This window comes from Microcaecilia unicolor, chromosome 8 (genome assembly GCF_901765095.1).
Source record: "Microcaecilia unicolor chromosome 8, aMicUni1.1, whole genome shotgun sequence".
Lineage (NCBI taxonomy): Eukaryota > Metazoa > Chordata > Amphibia > Gymnophiona > Siphonopidae > Microcaecilia > Microcaecilia unicolor.
The window spans coordinates 21,091,619-21,107,412 of NC_044038.1; the positions used below are offsets into that span (position 1 = coordinate 21,091,619).

The following is a 15,794-nucleotide window of genomic DNA, read 5'->3' on the forward strand; positions in this document are numbered from 1 at the left end:
CATCAGCCCGGGAACAGAGATTAATAGTAGCACAATAAGTGATGGCAGATAAAGACCTGAACGATCCATCCAGTCTGCCCAATAGTCACACTCATTATCAATTCATGGATTAAATCAATAATGAACATGATAATCAAGTATAAATTATGATCTTCTTTGGCGTTTCTGGGACATAGACCATAGAAGTCCATCTTGCCCTATCCTTATCTTCCAACTGCTGGAGTTGCTGTCGAAACCCACTCCAGCCTATTCATCTTTTGATTGGTGGGACACAGACCATAGCAAGTCTGTCCAGCACTGTTCTCATATTCCAGCCACTGAAGTTGCTGTCTAAGCCCTTTCCAGCCCATCCTAAACCAGACTGCCTTATATAAGAAACAGACCATACAAGTCTGCCCAGTATCGGCACTAGTTCATCACAGCTGGAGTCGCCATCTAAACATCACTTGACACATCCACATGCATGCAGCCATTTAAGTTTAGGTTTTGTTATAACTTCCATTTTCTAATTATAGATCCTCTGTGTTCATCCCACGTCTTTTTTTTTAATTCTGTCACCATTGCTGTCTCTGCCACCTCCTTAATGGAAGACTTTCCGCATCTGTGCTATTAAAGCAAGGAGGAGGAGACAGCACTCAAAGAACTTGGTAGGTAAGAGGCTGGTGCAGGTGCAGGTGCAGCTTACACTTCCATGCGAATTCTGCAGGAACTGCTTCCATCCCCATGGGAACCCCACAGAACTGCTTCCATCCCTGCGGGAACCCTGTTCCCATGCAGGTCTCTAAAATAGACTCCTCGTAGAATGTAGAAAGCCAAATTCAGCCACAATGATCTTTGTTGTCATTGTTCTTCGTCTTCTAGTTCTCTCAAACCTATAATCTTTGACTGTACTCCTGTTAAACCTTTTTGGCAAACTATTAAGTCCCTTAGAACTTGCTCACCCCAGTTGTCATACAACATCATTGTTCTTCGCTCTCAACATCCATGTTTTTCCTTGTCCTCATGTGCACCTAAACTATTTTACTTGCTGTTGGTATTCAACACATTTTTTAAAAATTGGAAGACAGCAAAAGTTTTGAATTATACTTTTTGGTGGAATACAATATGCCTCTTTAAACAATATGAACGACATGTTTCAGAAACGCAGTTAAGTGCTCTGCTGTAAAACAACTATGGATGCCATTAGACTCATTCTTACAATCTCATAAACGTTTTTTTTTTTGCATTTGTTTACCACACAAGCTTCCTCAATTTGTTGTCTGATAGTTCTTACTGTATAGTTCATTTGTGTAATTGCTTTTCTCTCATAAAAAGTCTCAATAAAGACATTGAACTAAAAGAAAATGGGTCGCTTTAAACTTCTGGCTCCTAGGCCTGTGCTTTAAATCCAGTCCTATTTATGTTTGTTTATTTATTTTCTAGCATTTGTATCCCACATTTTCCCACCAATTTGCAGGCTCAATATGGCTTACATTTGCCGTAATGGCGGTTGCCATTTCCGGGTAACAGAATTACAAATGGTATTGCGTTAAGGTGCATACATACATGGTAGCAAACATGAAACATAACATATATGGAACAGATCATGGTGTGCATAGGAGCCAACTTTTCACAATTATTGGGGGTGCTAAGCCCAATGGAAATGACCCCTCCCTGGACACATACAAGCAATTTTCTCAATATTGGGGGTGCTCACAGAGAGAGAGAGAGAGAGAGAGAGAGTGTGTGTGTGTGTACGTACGTACATGGTAAAGAAGAATAAATTATAGCTAAATCGGTTTCAGAATTGCCACAACGAATATAAATGAGATTAAACAGTTTCTCATGCATCTACATTATGGTAGCCCTGAAGCTGGGCAAAAGGTAAAAAACGGGTCGAAGGCTGCCGGGAGAAGGGTGAGAAGAAGCAGTTAGGTAAAGGTACGTCTGCTGTGAAACCTATGTCCATGCTTTTAGCCACCGTGTGCAGTGCAAGCGTTAGCAAGAGAACAATGTAACCAGATCAGTGCTTCGGTTCCCACAACCACCTTTGCACGTTTCACAAACATCAACTCGGGTGTTGCCTCTTTCCTCTGCGCAGACATTAAGCTACTTAAATCGTTCTACTTTTTGCCTTCTGTTTTCCTTTGCCTTGATAAATTATTCTTGGGAGGAGGTGCGGCCACCCGGCTAACAAAACCACCCACCCACCACACCTTTAGGCACAGGCTCCTCCTCCTTCTCAAGCCCCGTGGCTGGTGAACGATGTGACCCCGCCTCCTCCTCCTCGCGCTTCACTGACAGGCTCCCCGCCGGCCGCGTGACCTCGTCCAGACAGGAAGCGGAAGGAACGCGCTGCTGCGTGCCTGCCTGCTCGGAGGAGGGGACGTTTGTAAAGCTCGAGCGAGCAGCGCAGCGCTTCCTGTGCGTGCGGCGGCGGCGGACTCCGGGAGCAGAAGAAGCACGGGTGGCGATGGCAGAGAAGAGCTGCGACCTAAGTGGGCTCAGCGCGTCTTTCTGCCGTAGGTGTGCCGGGGAGAGGGGCGCCCACTCAGCCAGCTTCTCCAAGTGGGTCCGCTTGAACGTCGGGGGCACTTATTTTCTCACCACGCGGCAGACGCTGTGTAGGGATCCCAAGTCATTCCTGTATCGACTGTGTCAGGCCGATCCCGACCTGGATTCGGACAAGGTGAGGAGGGGGAAGGTGGAGCCGGGGTCGGTAGTGATTGAGAAAGGGGAGGATGGGCTTAGGGGTTAGCAAAGAGAAGGGACATTTGGTATGGGGAAGGAGGGGCTGTAGGTAAGCGTAGAAAGTGAGAGAGGGGGGAGGGCGTTGCTTGTTTCTTTGAAAAGAACTAGAGGGAAACGTAGACAAGAAGCAGTATTTGCTACCAGTCTAAAGCTTCTTTTCGTTCTGAGAAATCTATTTCCGTACTGTAAGTGGTTCAACAGCTCTGTTGACAATTTTGTATTCTGAGTCACAGCAGAGAACGACTTGAAGAAAAATGTACGGACTGTATCATAGAATAATGACAAAAAATATAATACAGTTTTAAATCTCTATTTCTCGCATGGTAATTTCAGGTTGGTGTGGGTCATTTGATTCAGACCTTATCAGTATACTGACATCATCTTGTTTTTGGCAATCATAAAATAATGTCTGGCTTGAGCTTATTGAATGTTATTTTTATTTCAGCTACCTTATATTGGTATAAGGTAATTAAAACTTAAACTGTAATCAACTAAAATGTTTATGGGTTGTCTTGCTAGGTAAGGTAAACCTTATTTACAAATGGATAGTAATTATATCCAATGATATGGCAAGCCAATTGTGTTCATAGTTTGTATGGTTAACTGTTCCATCCATTATATTATAATGTAGCATTTGTTTGTTAGATTATATGGTAGTATGCCCCTAATAAGAAATGACTGTAATCGGAGAAAAATGTAAAATTCACATGCACATAACACCCCACAATAAAAATAAGATACACGTAAGCTGTGGAGATAACAAAGAAAACAAATGAAACATTGGGATAGAACTCAAAGCAATTCTATAGGTAACTGGGAATGAATTAGTGTATCTTTTTACACTATCAACCAAAGAGGGGTGTATGATCATTTAGACTGCACTAGAGAAATAGAATGGCTTCCAATATAACTTGACTTTTACGTGACATTCGTGCTTGGTGTATACAAAATTTGGAGATATCATTTTATAAGAAACATACAGTTTCATTGGTGCAATCTGTGTACTGATTGGATATGGTGTGCGTTGCATTAGGTGCTTTGTGAAAGAGTGAACTGTCTTACTTCAAGCATAGGAGAGGAGGATTTAAAGTAACATAGTAGATGATGGCAGGTTAAAAACCTGTATGGTTCATCCAATCTGCTCAACAAGATAAACCTCATAACATGATGAGATACGTCATATGTATATTTGATCTTGATTTGGCCTTGCCATTTTCAGGGCATAGACCGTAGAAGTCTGGCCGACACTGTCCTTGTTCTAAAACTTCTGAAGTTGTTATTGAAGCCCCCAAAAAGCCCCACTCTGGCCCATCCAAATCAGCCACCATCAGAGCACATACTGTAGAAGTCAGCACTGGCTTTGCTTCCCAGTTATTGATGTTGCCACCTAATCACTGTTAACCTTTGTGTTCATCCCATACTTTTGAATTCCGTTGCCATTTTCATCTCCGCCACCTACCACGGGAGGGCATTCCAAGTATCTTCCACCCTCTCAGTGAAAAGGTACTTCCTGACATTATCTCTCCGGGATATCCGCTGTATTTACTATCTTCATGTCATTCTTAAAAGGGCAGACGTTTCCTTTTAACCCTTGAGCAGTGTCTCACAAATATATTAAACTGAATTGGCCCCAGCATTGATCCTTGAAGGCACTCCGCTACTCACCTTCCTTTCCTGTGAGCGGATTCCATTTACCACCATTCTCCAGTTTCCAATCCAGTTCACTACTTTGGATCCTAAGTTCAACCCTTTCAGTTTATTCATGGGTCTCTGTGAGGGACTGTATCAAAGGCTTTGCTGAAATCCAAGTAGATTACATCTAGCACAGTGATTTCCAAACCTGGTAATGGAGGCACCCCAGCCAGTCAGATTTTCAGGATATCCACAAGGAATATTCATGAGAGAGATTTGCATCCACTGCATGCAACTCTCTCTTTCATGAATGTTCATTGTGGATATCCTAAAAACCTAACTGGCTGGGGTGCATCCAGGACCAGGTTTGGGAACCACTGATCTAGCGCATGGTCTTCGGTAAAGCCATATTGGCTCGGATTCTGTAACCCATTGGCTTCTAGAAAGTTATCTTTTCCTTTAGCAGCGAGTCCATTCCTACCACAGATGTGAGGTTTACCAGCTTGTAGTTTCCCAACTCTTTCCTGCCTCCACTTTTGTGAAGGGAGACCACATAAGCTCATCTCCAATCTCACGGAACCTCTCCAGTCTCTAAAGATCTATTAAATCCTTAAGCGGTCCTGCCAGGACTTCCCTGAGCTCTGGGATGTATCCCATCTGGCCCCATAGCTTTTTGCACTTTCAGATTTTCAAGCTGTTTATAAACACTTTCTTCTGTGAAGGGCGCAATATCCACTCTATTCCCAAATATACCCTCGACAGACGACCGCGGCCCTTTTTTTTTTGTGAACACAGAAGTATATGTTTAGCATGTTTTATCTTTATCAGTTTCCACATAGCTATTCCCAGCGTATTTCAGTCTTACAATTCCATTCCTATCTCTTTTCCTTTCCCCAATATATGTGAAAAAGGTCTTGTCACCTTTCTTTACATCTTTAGCCATTTTTTTCTTCTGCCTGTGCTTTCGCTAGCCATATTTCTTTGAGTTTAATCCGGTAATCTCTTGTTGCGTTCTTCTGTATTTCTTGAACGAAGCCTGTTTTGCCCTTATTTTTTTCAGCCATTTTTTTGGAGATCCATATAGGCTTCCTGTTTCTCTTGTTTTTTTGTCTACTTTCCTTGTATAGAGATCAGTTGCCATATTTATAGCAGCTTTTCAGCTTCCACTTCTATACCTGCCCATGCCATCAGCTCCTTCGGGTATTCTTCCCAGAAGCGGAGCCAGGATGAGGCAAGTTGACGGCGCGGGGGGAGCGAGAGCAGACTTGCGCCAGCGCACATTTTCACTGCAACAGGATGAAAAAAAAAAATTAGGTGCCGGCAGAACTCCGTTTGGGGGAGCGGCCACTCCCATGGCACCCCACCTAGCTACGCCACTGATTCTTCCTCCCCCCCCCCCCCCCCCCCCCCCCATTTTACCAAAATCAGTACATCTGAAATCCAGTACTTTTGAGTTTTGGGCATCTGCACTCCGCTTTTGCTCTTATTTCAAACCATATCGTGTGATAATCGTTGGCTATGTGGGCACCCACCTAGACATTGGAAACACTTCCTTCGTTTGTGAGCACCAGATCCAGAATCACCCCTTACCTTGAGGGTTCCATTACCATTTGTCTGAGCAAGTCACTTTCATAGGCCGACAGGACATTCCGATCCACATCAGGCAATTTGAAATTTCCTCTGTTTTAAGAGCTTTGCAGGCACCGCTAACTCATAAATGTAGGATAAGCTCCGTGGTGCTAATTTTTTTTATTTTAATTTCTTCCTGTTCATCCTCTCTATAGGCAGTATTGCAAGAATTAAAAATACAGTACTTGGTGTTGATGTGTACAGCAAAGTTTCTAATAGGACTCTCTTGGTCTTCAGAGTACAAGATAACCCTAATGGTAGTGAGCAATAATCTATTATAATAATTTGCACCTCCAACGTTCTGAAGCTGACTCCGTGGCAGACTTCAGTGAAGGGTTCATAAGTCTGTCACCATCTCTCTCTGTCCTGCCCTCGCGTCAAAAACGTGATGACGTTAAGAGCGTAACAGTGAGAGGGAAGGGCACGCTGCAGAGTTGCCAGGCAAAGGAACGTGATGTCACATTGCTGAGGGTGTCGTCGTCCCTCCCTTCCTCCCTCCCTGTTACGGCGGCCGGCAGCAGTGGTAAAAGGCGTGCAGGCTCGGCCCTTCTCTCACTCTCAGCTGTGGTCCCGCCCTTGCGGAAACAGGAAATGAGGGCAGGACCACAGCTGAGAGTGAGAGAGGGGCCAAGCCTGCATGCCTTTTACCACTGCTGGCGGCCACCGTAACCCCAACGAGGTAAGTCAAGATGACTTTTAAAATTCGTAGGGAGGGGCCCTGGAACTGGGAGGGAGGGAGGAGGACCCTGGAACTCGGACCGAGGGGGGACCCTGGAACACATACTCAATCTCACACACACACACTCTCACAGACACACTCGCACCCAGTCTCACTCTCTCTGTCTCACACACACACTCGCACATTCACTCTCTCTCTCACTCTCACACACACTCTCAAACATCACACTCCCATGAAAACCTGTTTCATTTCTTTGAGAAACGGGCCTTTTTTACTAGTATGAAATATTAGGCTAATGGGTTTTTTGTCATCTGTTACAGGGTACCAGTAAACTGGCTTCTTCTGTTAGGGATTGGTATATGAGCTGGATTTCACTTGAAGATGCAAATGTAGGTGCAGGTTGTAATGTAAATTAAGAGCTAAGAACATTTGTTTAGGAAGTATAAAGGGAAAAGGCAAATGCCACCTGTTGATATTTAAGACAACATAAAGCATCGATCATAGGCTATGCTTTGTACAGATGAAGTAAAACATAACGTGGAGGGGGGGGGAGGGGGGCTAGCCTTGTGACTTGGCGGCAGGGTTGTTTGCTGCCACCTGAAAGGTCTTCTATACCCGGGTTTGGAGATATCCGTACTGATGGTAACATCATATACCAATTTTCATGGTTTAATTATGTTGGGTGTTATTAGGAAGGGTATGGAGTCCAGGTGTGCGGATGTTATAATGCCGTTGTATCGCTCCATGGTGCGACCGCACCTGGAGTATTGTGTTCAGTACTGGTCTCCGTATCTCAAAAAAGATATAGTAGAATTGGAAAAGGTACAGCGAAGGGCGACGAAAATGATAGTGGGGATGGGACGACTTTCCTATGAAGAGAGGCTGAGAAGGCTAGGGCTTTTTAGCTTGGAGAAGAGACGGCTGAGGGGAGATATGATAGAAGTGTATAAAATAATGAGTGGAATGGATCGGGTGGATGTGAAGCGACTGTTCACGCTATCCAAAAATACTAGGACTAGAGGGCATGAGTTGAAGCTACAGTGTGGTAAATTTAAAACGAATCGGAGAAAATTTTTCTTCACCCAACGTGTAATTAGACTCTGGAATTCGTTGCCGGAGAACGTGGTACGGGCGGTTAGCTTGACGGAGTTTAAAAAGGGGTTAGATAGATTCCTAAAGGACAAGTCCATAGACCGCTATTAAATGGACTTGGAAAAATTCCGCATTTTTAGGTATAACTTGTCTGGAATGTTTTTACGTTGGGGGAGCGTGCCAGGTGCCCTTGACCTGGATTGGCCACTGTCGGTGACAGGATGCTGGGCTAGATGGACCTTTGGTCCTTCCCAGTATGGCACTACTTCTGTACTTATGTCCTCTACTTGGCTCACTTTTATTACATAGAGCAGTGATTTAACCTATTGTGATGTCATAGTGGCTCATTCCACCAATAAGAGCCAACCTCATTAGTGATGTCACAATGGCTTGATTGTATAGAATGTTTGTACGTTTGGGAAGCTGCCAGGTGCCCTTGACCTGGATTGGCCACTGTCGGTGACAGGATGCTGGGCTAGATGGACCTTTGGTCTTTCCCAGTATGGCACTACTTATGTACTTATGTACTTATAGCAAAGTCCTTCTCACTGTTGTCCTGAGAAATCTATTTCTGTAGTAAAAGTAGTTCAAGAGCTTTGTTGGCAATTTTGTGTTCTGAGTCATGGCAGAAGACAATTTGAAAGAAAAGTATAGACTGTATCACATTCTGAATAGAATAGTAGTGGCAGGTTATACTACTACACTGTTCATCTGTATTTCCTGTCATAGTTACTGATTGCAGTTATTTTATTTTTTTGGATTGGATTTAGAACCCCTTTTTACTAATTGTACAACTAAACACTAACACAAAAAATATATTCTTCGTTATAAAGTTTGTCACCTATTTTAAATGGTCCACAAAACAAATGCAACGATAACTTTAACACAGGAAGGAAAAAGCCTCATAGAGCTAAACAAAACTTACACCTAAATGCTTGTCATTTACTCAGTTTTGTAATCGCCGACAAAAAAAAAACCCCTTCCTTCCTTCAGCTTTTCAAAATCAATGAAAAAAAAAATATAATTTTATAAATATATAAATGTAAACCTGTCCTCTATAATAAAGCACTTAGCTTGTGTACAGCTAAAAGTCCATCCCTGACAGTGGCCAGCATTTCACAGTAACATCATTGCATCAGGGAATCGGGACCAAAAAAATCTTTGACCTTCAGACCTATTAAGAAGTGTTTTGAACCCGTTGCTGTAACCAGGCCCACTTATCTGTGCTTCTTAACAAAGAATCAGTCTGAGGTCCACACCCTGAAATCAAGATATACTTTGTCCTAGTGAGAGAGCTGGTATTAGCAAGGAACAGTGAGCCCAGCTTATTTCATTGCACGTAATGGACACTTCATTCTGCTTTTCCAGTACAAAGCAAAACTGTGGACAGAGCAGGATGGGCTCAGCATTGCCTGCATTACCTAGTCTTTTATGGTAACAGCCAGCTAAAGAAAAAAGGTCCGAGTAATCCTACTCGCATTTTAGTGTGACAGGTTTTATCTGAATAGATATTAAAGAAATAAAGCCTTGTAGAATGCCAGAGGCTGTTTTATTGGGAATGGGGGGGGGGGGGGGGGGGGGGGGGGGGGGGGGGGGGGGGGGGGGGGGGGGGGTGGCCTTGTAGTTCTTCTCCTTACACCTTGTTTAGAACGAGCCACTCCTGTTCTGTAACAAAGGGCCACTGTTTGCAGCCATCTAAGGATATTTCTGTTGTTATAGACCCCCTCCCAGTTATTTCCAGCACGGTCAGTGTAATCCTGGTGCTGGGATCCACATAGTAGACGTCCTTCTGTATCTTTGCCTCTGAATCCAGCTGCTGCCCATTGAAAAGGCAGCATTGACAATTCCCAGCTCCAGTGCCTCACTTAGGGGTAGATGCATCAAGCAAACGTAAAAAAATCAAAATTGTTAAAGGCCCTAACGATTTTTTAAAAACGAAGAATGCACCAAAAAAAAAAGTCACACATGCTCAGATCGGTATAGAAACGTACAATGTATCAAAGAATCACAATACACATTGTTAATCGGCCCCCAAATCATGCGCAGAGCAGCCAAGCGTTATGTTAGCTGCTCTGCGCATGCCACAAACAGTCAAAACACAGTCAAATCACAAGCACATGGCTCCCAAATCAAAACAAAAAGAAAAAAAAAGGGTCGGGAGGGGGCAAGGGCGCTCATCAGGAGCGTCCTGTATGGACGGCCTTGCCCCCCCCCCCCCCCCCCGCCGCTCCCCCCACCCCGAAAAAGCAAAATTCAAGCAGCCCTGCTCCCCAGTTTCCGCCACTCCCCCCACCCTGAAAAAGCAAAATTCGAGCAGCCCCTGCCCCCCTCCCTTCCTCACTACTCTCTCACCTCAGCTCCGCCTCCCGACATCCTCCGTCCTGTGCCCCGCCCCCTTTTGGGGTCGTCGCCGCCATTCCCCTCCTCCATCGGGCCCCCTCCCTCTTACCGGGCCCGTGCAGCGCCTCTCTCCTCTGTCCGAAGGCGCTGCACGGGCAAGAAGAAAGCCTGATGCCTGCCTTCGCCCAGCTTCGATGGTGCGTCTTTCTCCTGCTGGGCCCGCCCCTGTCTGACGTCGGTTACCTACGTAGGAGGGGAATGGCGGCGACGACCCCAAAAGGGGGCGTGGCACAGGACGGAGGATGTCGGGAGGCGGAGCTGAGGTGAGAGAGTAGTGAGGAAGGGAGGGGGGCAGGGGCTGCTCGAATTTTGCTTTTTCGGGGTGGGGGGAGCGGCGGAAAGTGGCGAGCAGCGGGGGGGGGGGGGGGCAAGGCCGTCCGTACAGGACGCTCCTGATGAGCGCCCTTGCCCCCTCCCGATCCTTTTTTTATTTATTTTTGTTTTTCTGACGTCCTTTGGACCAATCACAGCGCTTTTAGCTCTGCTAATGCGCTGGGATTGGCTCAAAGTTTGTTTATTTTTTCACTTAATGATTTTTCCTGGCACAGAGCTGACCTAACGAGTGGTCCAGACCTCTCGTTAGATTTCCTGCCTTTTTCCTGCGTAAAGGCAATCGGAAAAGGTTAGTGCATGTCGTTTCAATGGGGTTTTTACACTAATTGCTCATCTCCATTCCGTTTTCGTTAGCTGCTGGCTTCCTCGGTAAAAGCCCTTTGATGCATGCAACGGATCAAATTTTCCTCGTTGGAGAGTCATTAAAGGCTCATTTAGCTTTAGTGCATCTGCCCCTTAGAAACATGGCCAAATCAGTCTGCCCATCCATGCCATCTACTCTCCCTATCACTCCCTTAGAGATCCTGTATACTTGTCCCAAGCTCTCTTGAATTCAGATACTGTTTTTGTCTCCACCACTTTCACCAGGAGGCTGTTCCATGAATTTACCACCCTTGGGTCTCTCCTTTTCACCTTCATCCAGAGCTTCTTTTCAATTGAAAGAGACTCTTCCTGTGCATTTATGCCGCATAGGTATTTAAATGTTTCTATCATATCTCTCCTCTCCCGTCTTTCTTCCAAAGAATACATATTGAGATCTTTGTTTGTCCTCATACACTTCGACGAAGACCACTGACCATTTGAGTAACCGTCCTATGGACTGACTCCATCCTGTTCATATATTTTTGAAGGTGAGGTCTCCAATTGTACGCAGTAATTCTGAATGGGGTCTTGCCAGAGTCTTATACAGGGGCATCACCACCTTTTTCTTACTGGCAAGGGAATTGGCAACAAAAGTCAGAAAAACAAATAGCCTAATATGCAAAAGGGTTTAATGGCAGCTGCTACACATATAGGGACCCTTTTACGAAGCTGCGTTAGGTGTAACGCACGTTTAATGCAGCTTAAAATGGTGCACCACCAGGACGCATTCAGGTATCCTGCAATAAATGCCAAATGTGTGCTAACTGCACACTAAAAAATATTTTAATTGGGGCAGAGAGTGGGCGTTCTTGCGCTACGGTGAGGCCCCAGGATATATGATTGATTTAATAGATCTTCCTGCAAGAAACCACATCAGTTCCTCACGTACCTATCTGAACCTTCATTATCCAAGCTGCGTTGGACTCGTCAACCTACGCATCGTTTTTCATACTTAAGTACGCAAATGTGGAATGCATTACCAAAGAGCGTTAAAATAATGCCCACCCATCAAGACTTTAAACGAACTTTAAAGACTTACCTGTTCCGCAAGACCTACCTTCTTGATTCCAACTAATTACCTCAACCCTTTACATTGTAATGAATTTTGGAATTTAAACTCCACATCCTTGTTGTATCCATTTACCTCTATCTACCTGACCCTTTTAATTTTTGTGTTTGTTTAATACCTGCCGTACTTGACATCCACCATGACGGTATTTTGTAAGCCACATTGAGCCTGCTAAGATGTGGGAAAATGTGGGATACAAATGTTATAAATAAATAAATTCAGTAACGTAGCTGTGTTAATTGATTAGCATAGGAATAGTCTGAGCCCTTAATGCCTAGAAAATGTGTGATGGTAAGTGCACACGCTATCTCGAAAATTCATCTCTTCCTTTCTGAGCACACGACCAAAACCCTTATCCACATTCTCATCACCTCTCGCTTAGACTACTGCAACTTGCTTCTCACAGGTCTCCCACTAAGCCATTTCTCTCCCCCCTTCAAAATTCTGCTGCATGACTTATATTCCACCAGTGTCACTTCGCTCATACTAGCCCTTTCCTCGTGTCACTTCATTGGCTTCCTATCCACTGCATATAGGGGTCCTTTTACCAAGCTGCATTAAAAAGAGCCCTGTGGCTGTTTTTGCTGCATGCCAGGCCCTTTTAGCACTGCGGGTAAAGAGCAAAAAGACTTGAGCATGTGATAAGATTATTATTACCGTGTGGTCATGCGTGTGTGGGGGGGACCTCTTGCCGCCGTATTGAAGTGGTGGTAAGGGCTCTGGCGGTTTAGCACCACACTAGAAATTATGAAATTATTTTTTGTCGCGCCGGAAATGGCGTGTTCTCATGGCGGAACTACCGCCGGTGACAGTGTTGGGTCAGCGGTAGTTTCGGGCAGCAATCCCGTTGCCACACGGCAACCCTATAATAACAGGGCCCCATGGTGCAAAGTTCTCTTATTGACTTACAAGTGCATTTATTCTGTCTCTCTCCCTACACTCCTCCCCAGAAACTCTGTTCATCAGGTAAATCGAAGCACTGCGTACGACTGGTAGCGCTATAGAAATGATTTGTAGTAGTAAATCTCTCTCATCTGTATCCTTCTGCTCCACTGCCAACTCGAGACTCCGTTCGTTTATCTCGCTATATCATACGCTTGGCATAGACTTCCTGTGTCAGTATGTCAAGTCCCATCTCTGGTCGTATTCAAATCTGGGCTGAAAGCCTATTTTTTTTTAGACTTTTTTTTTTTTTTTTTAAGTCCTATTCACCTGTTCAGTACCCATGTCTGTGTAAGTAATTCCCGTATCCCTTATTTGAGTTGTTTGCCTGTCTTGATTAGTTTGTAAGCTCTGTTGAGCAGGGACTGTCTCTTGCATTTTTAGTGTACAGCACTATAGAAATAAGTAGCAGTAAAAGTCATTAGTTCAAGTCTAGCACATGGCCAGTAATACAGAAAAATGAAAAGGCCATTTTTATGGCTGAGCTAAAAATGGCCTTAGCGTGTGTTTGTTGGGGGGGGACCCGCATAAGGCCACATTTTGCCGTAGCTTCATAAAAGGACCTCATAAATTCTGTCAAATTAGTGGCACTATCCAAGTATTTAATGCATTTATATCCCACATTTTCCCACTAGTTGTAGGCTCAATGTGGCTTACATATTCTGTAGTAGGACTACAATACAAATAGTATATTTAAACAGTACAAACAGTAAAATATTAAAGATTGGCATTATAATAAGCATCAGTATAGTAAAGAAAATATAAGGTTTAAGTGTCTCTGAATTATTTGAAATCAAACAAAATAAAACATGGAAAAGAAAATAAGATGATACCTTTTTTATTGGACACAACTTAATACATTTCTTGATTAGCTTTCGAAAGCTAATCAAGAAATGTATTAAGTTGTGTCCAATAAAAAAGGTATCATCTTATTTTCTTTTCCATGTTTTATTTTGTTAGATTTCTATTGATAACCTTAAGAGTGGACTAACACGGCTACCACACTCTTCTACTTTGAAATCAAAGAAATTGATCTATTATGTAGCATCTAGAGATAAACCTTTTTAAATAGGATGGACTTTAATAATTTTCTAAACTTTAAATAGTTCTGAGTTGATTTTACTAATTTGGGTAAAGCATTCCACAGTTGAGTTCCCAAGAAAGGAAAGTTGGAGGCATATTTAGATTTGTATTTGAGGCCAAAACAATCCGGATAGTGTAGATTTGAACTGGATCTGTTTCTGGGTGGTAATGGGGTGATCTGTAAGACTTTTTTTTCAGTGGCGGTATCTGGATAGTACTGAAGTGAAGCATGGGCATTCTTCCTAAGTTTACAGATTATAAACCAAGGACAGTTGAATATCACTGGCTGTCTGTATAGCTGCTGTGCTTCCAGCCTCCACAAATAGTGGCATTGAATTCACTCACTGTAAAAATATTTATTTAAATACATAAAATATTTAAAAACTCCAAAAATTCTCAGTAGTTACCCATCAAATTAAAATCTATATTTTATGTATGAGAGCAATGGCTATAGGCATACATCCTTTCCCTGGCTCCTATCAATTAGCTTTTTTTTTTTGTTGTTAACTTATACTACTACTATTTAACATTTCTAAAGCGCTACTAGGGTTACGCATGCGCTGTACAATTTAACATGGAAGGACAGTCCCTGCTCAAGGAGCTTACAATCTAAAAGACAGGTGTAGAGTCAATCTGATAGGGCATACTATATTTACCGAAAGGTTAGGTGCCGAAGGCAGCATTGAAGAGGTGAGTTTTAAGCAGAGATTTGAAGATGGGTAGGGAGGGGGCTTGGCGTAGGGGTTGAGGAAGATTGTTCCAGGCATAGGGTGAGGCAAGGCAGAATGAGCGGAGCCTGGAGTTGGCAGTGGTGGAGAAGGGTACTGAAAGGAAGGATTTGTCCTGTGAGCGGAGGTTACGGGCGGGAACATAGGGGGAGATGAAGGTAGAGAGGTAGGGAGGAGCCGCAGACCGGGTGCATTTGTAGGTAAGGAGCAGAAGCTTGAATTGTATGCGGTATCTGATCGGAAGCCAGTGAAGTGACTTGAGGAGAGGGGTGATATGAGTATATTGGTTCTGGCGGAATATAAGACATGCGGCAGCGTTCTGAACGGATTGAAGGGGGGATAGATGGCTGAGTGGGAGGCCGGTGAGGAGTAAGTTGCAGTAGTCAAGACGAGAGGTAATGATGTGTATTGAAAGCACCCAAATACAAAGGGTCTTGCTTGCAGCAAAGCATAAGAGAACACTAATAAAAGTGGTAGAAAAGACCTGTCACTGACACCTCAAAAAAAAAAAAAAACCCTGAGGTTTTGACCAGTATCAGTGACTATTGTATCATTGTGCCTTGCAGAGAGATGGCCATTTAGATCAGTGCTTCTCTGGCCAGTTCTCAAGGCACGTCAGCCAGTGAGGCATTCAGGGTGTCCACAATGAATATGCAAGAGAGAGAGATTCATTGTGTATAACCTGAAAACCTGACTGGTTGGGTTTGTACCCTGAGGACTGGGTTGAGGACAGTTGGTCTAGATCATTGACTATGCTGCACAAAAAAATGAAGTTGCCAGGAGCAGGGGCGTATCTGAGGTTCGGCGGTAGGGGGGGCAGGGGCTAGAGTGAGGGGGCACATTACAACCCCCGGCCACCGCCCCCCCCATCAACCCTCCTCCCCTACCGCCATTAACCCTCCCCCGCCTACCGCCGTCACCTACTCCCGAGGTCTACTCCTGCCGGTTTTTTAAAATATTACTTCAGCTGGCAGGGGACCCCAACCCCCACCAGCCCAGCCGAGGTCTTCTTTAACTTCTTCATCCTCGTGCTGTTAAAGCTGCATGATGCATCCTTCCAGTTGGACAGAGTTTGACGTCGCAGCACGTTGATGTCCTGCACGTACAACGTGCT

The 15,794-nt window shown here is 44.2% G+C and overlaps 1 protein-coding gene across 2 annotated transcripts in view; it reads left to right on the forward strand.

The window, feature by feature from the left end:
* The first annotated feature begins 2,321 nt into the window (after positions 1 to 2,321).
* KCTD5 (potassium channel tetramerization domain containing 5) overlaps positions 2,322 to 15,794 on the forward strand; it is a 96,104-nt gene continuing 82,631 nt past the window's right edge. Inside the window, exon 1 of one of the 2 annotated variants that reach the window (XM_030211874.1) lies at positions 2,322 to 2,668. In XM_030211874.1, the coding sequence (XP_030067734.1) occupies positions 2,453 to 2,668 (216 nt within the window). In that variant the 5' untranslated portion in view covers positions 2,322 to 2,452. The remainder of the gene's footprint in view (positions 2,669 to 15,794) is intronic. The other variant, XM_030211875.1, reaches the window with a different exon arrangement.